The sequence below is a fragment of the Limanda limanda genome, chromosome 13 (assembly GCF_963576545.1).
Source record: "Limanda limanda chromosome 13, fLimLim1.1, whole genome shotgun sequence".
NCBI lineage: Eukaryota > Metazoa > Chordata > Actinopteri > Pleuronectiformes > Pleuronectidae > Limanda > Limanda limanda.
The window spans coordinates 1,405,376-1,412,875 of NC_083648.1; the positions used below are offsets into that span (position 1 = coordinate 1,405,376).

At 47.4% G+C, this 7,500-nt stretch overlaps 1 protein-coding gene across 1 annotated transcript in view; it reads left to right on the forward strand.

Annotated features, from left to right (window-relative positions):
* LOC133018172 (tomoregulin-1-like) overlaps positions 1–7,500 on the forward strand; it is a 31,064-nt gene that overhangs the window by 17,163 nt on the left and 6,401 nt on the right. Inside the window, exons 3-6 of the mRNA XM_061084487.1 lie at positions 1,765–1,894; positions 3,722–3,751; positions 6,049–6,145; positions 7,115–7,263. Coding sequence (XP_060940470.1) covers positions 1,765–1,894; positions 3,722–3,751; positions 6,049–6,145; positions 7,115–7,263 — 406 coding nt within the window. The remainder of the gene's footprint in view (positions 1–1,764; positions 1,895–3,721; positions 3,752–6,048; positions 6,146–7,114; positions 7,264–7,500) is intronic.

Sequence of the window (7,500 nt, forward strand, 5' to 3'; positions counted from 1 at the left end):
TCCTCTCGTCTCAGCTGGAGTTTGGACGTGATGGAGACAAACCGAGCGCTGGCGTCTTTGAAGATAAGAAGCGAGAGGACGTCCTGCTGCTCTCGTCTCCACTCGCTCCCGGGACGCGCTCTGAGCTCAGGATCTGTCCCCACGCGCCCCCCCCCGGTTCATCGCTGCTCGCCGCGGTTTCTCTCTGATGAATCCTCCTGCAGCCGCGGGCGTCACTGTAGTGGAATCCATCCGTACAGTTTGTAAAGCAACAGAGTGAGAGTGTTTGTAGCAGAGGTCACTGGGGTCGACCCCGCAGGGCAGCGCTGCTAAAGGATTGATGTCTGTGAGTTAATAGAATATGGATCGGTGGAGGCTGATACGTGTCCTTGGCAGCGGCTGCAGTTTGAAGCAGAGTCGGGTCAGTTGGCCTCAGAATGAACGAAGCTCCAGATCCAAACTCATGTTATATAACTCACAGCTTGTTCTCATCCGGGCTTCCTGCTCAGACCTTCATCTCTGTGGCTCCTCTCGCTGAACTTCTACCTCTGAGCTCTGAAGTCTTGGTGACTTTGGTCAGAAAAGACCCGCTGAAGTCTTGACCTCTGACCTCTGACCTCCGACGAGTTCCAGTTTGGCTGTTTTGGTCTTTGAACGCCTCAGTTAATGTTTTTAAATCCGACACAAACGTCCACCAGGACTAAAGGTTCAACTGATTAACTCTGTTGTTTTTCTGTATTTCTCTCTTTACTCTAGTTCAGGGGTGTCCAAACTACGGCCCGCGGGCCAACTGAGGCCCGCCATCCATTTTTAATTGGCCCGCATCAATGTCTAAAAATATAATTTATAAAAAAAATTTTTTTTTTTTTTTTTTTTTTTTGAAACTCAAAATTTAGTAGAGCTAAAATGTCACTTACTTAAAGCACTTTGTTTTGCTTTATGGGGCCAGGCTTCTTCGACAGGGGAGAGGCGGGTGCTTGCTTCTGCGTTTTCAGAGACACGCAAGAAGCACGCAAGAGCCCTTGCGTCTTGCGTGCCCCTTCTTTCGTGCTTGCGAGCATTCACCAATTTTTGTAACTATACGACAAAGCTACGCAAGCCTCACGCAGCCCGCAAGGCTGTGATTGGTCCGCTAACTACATCCTTTCCAGAGTCATTTTTCCGGTTTCATGCCCCATAATACCGGCAGAAACCAAGGAAGATTTAGAAGAACGGATATGGACCAAATAGAAGAGCACTTGGCAGAAGAGATCTGAAAGTATGACCACTTGTATAACCCATCACTGACTAAATACAAGGACAAGCAGATGACCTGCAATTCCTGGAAGGAGATCTCGGCTGACGTCGGTTTGCAGGTCGACGAGTGTACGAAGCTGTGCAGAAAGATCAGATCGACAAAGACTGCCACACACAAAGAAGGTGTCTCTAAGGTTGTCTTCGACAAAAAACGTTACTCCACCTAGTGGTCTGGCGGTGAATTGCTTTGCTGACTTGCTAGCTGTCCCTCAGAACGCCACCACGCCACGCCCCCTCACCCTGAGCGACGCGACTGTCAACAGTCCACTCCAGGGCAGGGGGGCGTGGAGGCGGGAGTGGCCCAGTCCTTGGAATTTTTTTCTGTATGTGGCCCTCGGGACAAAAAGTTTGGACACCCCTGCTCTAGTTAGTTGTTGAGTGAGTGTTTAGGTCACAGTGTTGAGGTGGTGAGCTCTCTCTCTCCTTCGATCGCCCGCTGGAAGTCACCAGCACCAGTTAATTAACATTCGATTGTGTTTGATTTTCCAGTGCCACAAAAACTACATCCCTGTGTGCGGCTCCAACGGCGACACGTACCAGAACGAGTGCTACCGGCGCCAGGCGTCCTGCAAGCAGCAGAGACTCATCTCCCGGGGGTCCGACGGCCCCTGCTCCGCCGGTGAGTCTGCCAGGAAACACACAGGAGACCTGATCCACTCTGACTGGGTGGTGGAGGTCAGAGGTCTGCAGGGTCGCATCACATCTGTTCATTTATTGTCATGGTCATGGGTGTGAGGACCTCCAGAGTCCTGCAGAGGTTTCTGAGGGGACCACAGGTGCTGGGGGGTTGAGATCAGCATGTCTTCATGGAGGTGACGTGCACGAGAGAAAAGAGACAAACACAAACTACGTTGGAATTCAACATATTTTTTAGGACTGGGCAAGTTAACTCGTTTTAATCGAGTTAACTCAAGTGATGAGTTAACTCGATTGTTTATCTGCCAATTATTTTCTTTTTTCCTGTTCTGCAGCAGTCAGCAACAGACTTTCACAAAATAAAAGCCTGACTTTCACAATAAAACAATAAATAATCAAACCTGAGTGAATGCGAGATAAAATAATTAACTCCATTGAAACGAGTTAACTTGCCCAGCCCTAATATTGTTGCTCCATCACACTGCATCCCACTCTGAGGAGCTTACAGTAACACCAGGGCGGTAGTGTCGGCTCCACCTAGAGGGGAGGAGGTCTGATTTCCCTGGAGAGCCGGCCTGGCGATCTGCTCTGATTACCCGTTACACCGGGGATCAGGCGCTGCCCTCCGCCTCCCTCGCTCCCGTCCTCCTGCAATCTCCTCTCCCTGAGATTTATGCTTCCTGTAATTGGAGCGTTCGGCGGCTGTGAGCCGAGGAGGGAACGTAGAGAGACAGCCACAGGAGACAGGGGGCGGAGCCTCCTCCCCGGGAGGTGATCACAGGTCAGCAGAGGTCTGAACCGCCACATCACACCCGGAGAGAGAGAGAGAGAGAGAGAGGGAGAGAGAGGGAGAGAGAGAGAGAGAGAGAGAGGGAGAGAGAGAGAGAGAGAGAGAGACAGAGAGACAGAGAGAGAGAGAGAGACACAGAGAGAGAGAGAGATAATGGTTCATGTAAAAAGGATAATGGTTCATGTGAACAAAACAAGAGGAATATAATTTCATTTCTCAACCACAATACAATTCACTAGATCCTGATTATTATTTACATCGGCACCAAATTACACTCACTCATAAATACCAGTCCTGTGAAACTTTTTAATTTGAATCAAGATCCATGAAGTATTCTCTGAGAAATCAGTGAAAATGTTAGAGAAAGAGACAAAATACTTACTATACCTGGATCTGCCCCTGAGAGACTCACACACACACACACACACACACACACACACACACACACACACACACACACACACACACACACTCAGTGCTGCCTCCTTTACCACAAAATAAAAACCTCAGGATGACTTTGTAAAGAAGTGCCGCAGCTAAAGGTGAAATGTAATTGGACGAAGGCGTGTCCATCTCTTGATGCAGCGGCGGCGGCGGCTGCCAGACGCCACCGACACGGCGTCCATCTCTTAACTCAAGGTTGCCGTGCCAACACTTCTCCTCTTAGAGCCCATTTCCTAATGGAGCTGCAGCTCGGAGCCAATGGGACCGGCTGCAGTGCTCCACTGGGACGACTGGGACGTTATCACATGTTTGTGTTGATGTGATTCACGAAGGATTCACAATCTGCTCATGTAATAACAGAGTCATAACACCAGCGTGTTTAAAATTGTGTTATTGAATGTTGCTGCCTCTCTTTATGCTAAGCTAAGCTAACTGCATCCTAACCTCTCTTCACCTGTTGATTGATTGGTTGATTAAGTGATTGATTTACTTCATGCTTCTTCCATGTGTGTGTGTGTGTAATGTGTGTTAATAACACTAGAAGTGATGGTTGTTGTGTCTCTTGTGTCTTCACAGATCCCGGCTCCGGCTCAGGAGACGGAGACGGTGAGTGTGGTTTTTTTAAAGCTTTTAAAGATTTGCGATTTCTCTTCTGCTGCGAGTGGAAAACAAACAAAAATCAATCGCAGCTGAATCGTTATCTGCTCTCCACAAACCAATCCGTTCCGAGGTCCAAGCTTCTGATCGTCCTCTGTGTCTCTATTTGCCGCCGCCCCCCTCGTTGAATATTAACTTCTCTAATAAAGACCAAGTGGAGGATTTCATTCTCTGAGTTAACTCCTCCCCCGATGAACAGACTGATAGTTTCCGTCTCGTGGGAGTCGAGCTGAAAGACTCATTCTTGCCAAATTTTGGCGACAGAGACATTTGGAGAGCAGCCGGCCGCGGGGTTTGCTGTTAGACATGGCCGTCGGGGGGGTTTAATTGGAAGCGGCCTCCGGAGAGATGGAATCTCCACCATCTGCGTGTGGGCGGAGTCAACCAGCCAGTGATCTCCCGCAGGCGATGGACCGGTCGAGCCTCGGAGAGAAACCATGAAATGTCTGGACTCTGTTTGTCTTCTTCTCTCCAAACACGAGCTCGTCAAACAGGAAGTTGGACGTGACTGAGAGTTAACGATGTGGATTCTTCTTCATGGCTTTAGTACCAGTAAACTGCACTGCGTGATTTCATCCATCCACTCGTCCATCACTCATCCATCCATCATCTGCACCACATATCTTGTCAGATATCGGGCAGAAGGCCGGTGTAACCAGGACATCCAGAGACAAACAATCTTTCACTCTCACTCCTGCAGTGAGTTTAGAGTTGTGTTAGATTTGTGAGTGTGAAGTAACAACACGACACTTTCACACAGAATGATTCCAAACTTACAGTCGTGTGTTTTCCACCGAGTGAAGCGAAAACCTTCACGTCAGCCTCCGACTTCCTTTTGTTACAGCAGCAGAAAATAGAATCAATTAATAAATGATTTTTACTGCTGTACTGCTGGAGATGTTGTTACTGAGCGACAGTAAAGACACAAAGAGGAAGAGACAAAGCTGTCATTTCATTCCATGCATTAACAGAACAATCCTCGTGGCATCAACAGAAGGTAAAATCCAATCCAATGACAATAATGTTTCCTCCTGAGCAAATCTGTTGAGTTTACTCGTAAAGAAACAGAATTTCTCAGGAAACGGTCTGAAATTCCTCCGTTGTGAAAAAGGAACCGCATGAGGAGTGTGATCAGTGGTGCAGTTGTATTGTATCCAGCTGTGTGTGTGTGTGTGTGTGTGTGTGTGTGTGTGTGTGTGTGTGTGTGTATGAAGGAGCATCCCTCAGCAAAGTCAGCAAAGAGACAAAGAGCCTCTCTGCTGCAGGTCCTGGTCGATCGACCGGCCCCGACTGAGCTCTGCATGTTCAATACATCCACACACAGCAGGTCAATCTGTCAGACACACAAACACACACACACACACACTCACACACACACACACACTCACACACACACACACAGTGCGATCACAGTGCAGTAGTGATCGGGGAGTGGAGCCGTGGTATCGAGCTCCCTTCTGTCCGTCCTCTCAACCAATCAGGACGTCTCAGGCTGATCTGAACTCCGACGCCTGCTTGGTTTTATTATTTGAGGTTTTCAGGTTGAACAGAAACCTGAAGGTCTGCAGGTGAGGAGCTCTGCCCCCTGCTGGAGGATCAGCACAGCTCCTGTCATGGGGACTAATGTCCTTTATTACAACAACACTACACGTGATGAATCGTGGGACTCGCTCTCTGCTGGGGAATGGACACCGTCATGCGTGAGGACATTAAGCTCCTCCCCTGTAACGGTGATGATAGTGATGATGTCACAGAGGATCACGCGTGTTTGCTTTGGGCCGATGAGCTTCAGGAGTCTGATGGAAAAGTGTGTGAGGCGCGTGGCGTGTGTGTCGGGCTGGGAAAGGAAACGCTGTCGTCAGAGTTCACGGCTCGACGGAGATCAGCGGAACAGAAACTGAGTTTAACTGCAGGTTTACAAAAGAGAAATCAAGTGACGTGAGCCTGAAAAGAGGCTTATTATTATTGTTATTATTATTATTATTGTTTATTATTATTATATTATAGATCTATCTTTATTTTATCTACATCTTTCTCTAATTTTATTTATTTTCATAATGAAGTCTCCTCTGTAAACAGTAAATAATCAGGCTACTTTTTTCTTTGTGTCCATTCTACCGAACGACTCATTCTGAGTTTGTTCTTAATAAACTCAGAGACAAAGGAATTCATTCATGTTTAATGAGGCTCTGAGAAAAAACCTTTCCTTTAAAATCTAAATCACAGTTTGTTGTTTTTTTCCCCAGACGACGAAGGTTCCGGCTCAGACGTCGGGAAGAAGTTCACCAAGTGCAGCACCTGCAAGTACGGAGCCGAGTGTGACGAGGACTCGGAGGACGTGTGGTGAGTGAGTGAGGACCTGTCTCAGAAGGTCTGGAGGGTCTCTGCTGGTGTTTAGCTCCAGAGCTCGGCCCAGCACACATACTGGCTCAGCGGCTTTTAATACGTCCATCGTGACGCCGTCAAGTTACTGAACCGACACGTGAAACAATATTTCACAGACGAGGACGACGAACAGAACTCCCAACATCTGGCTTGAAATTAAACATCTGGAAGAGCTGAGGGGGAACCAGACCTGAATCTACAGAAACCAAATCCAACTAATCAGGACACTCACATGCAGTACTCTGATTTCTCTGAGTACTCTGATTTCTCTGATTTCTCTGAGTACTCTGAGTACTCTGAATGAGGATCCCAACCTGTAAACACATGACCTCTCAGCTGATTTCCGCAACTTGAATGAAATGATCAATGTTTTACTTCCTTGTGGGGATATCAGGTTTCTAGAATTGTCCCTCCTGCTCCATCACGTAGACAAGATGTACATTTACAAGGGGACATTTCAAAAGCTTTGGAAGTGATGTGTTGAATTTCTCAATATTAAATAAACACACACACACGCACACAGTTAGCTGGGTCATCACGTGTTGTGACCCCTACAACACAAGTTTGAAAATAGATTAATTTATATATTGTAGTTTTGAGTTTATTTTGGATTCAGTCTCTCATTTCTCACACACTTTGACATAAACTTGAACATTCCTGCAGGATTTGTCCAGAAAAAAAAAAACGTTTTGTTAATTTGCACAAGTTGAAAATCATGAAGCAAAGTTGCGCCCGTAGTAAAAACCTCTTTAACACCAATATTAGCAAAGCTGCTGAACTTGCTGAAGGGGATTCACTCCTTTCTCATCAGCCACCTGCGTCTGCTCGTGTGACCTGGAAGTGATCGATGATTGAATCCATTCAAACCGTATTGTTTGTAAATCTGTGACAGCTCCTCCTCCTCTGATGCGTGACTCCTCCCCTCAGGTGCATATGCAACATCGACTGCAGCGGCCACAACGAGAACCCGGTGTGCGCCACCGACGGAAACTCCTACAACAACCCGTGTCTGGTCCGGGAGGCGTCGTGCATGAAGCAGGAGCAGATCGACGTCAAGCACCTGGGCAGGTGCCCTGGTGAGCCGGGACACATGACTACACCTGGGGGGGGGGGGGGGGGATATATATCTGTGATACTCCAGGGTCTATATGAACAATCTCTGTGTCTATATTAAGATGCCACTTGTGAGATTTCTGCAGAGGTGCAATCAGCAGAACAGATTTTACTGGGTCAGAGGAAGAGAAGATGGAACTCAATATAAATGAAAGATTTCACGTCCACTTAAAAAACAGTCAAACTTTAATACGTATGAA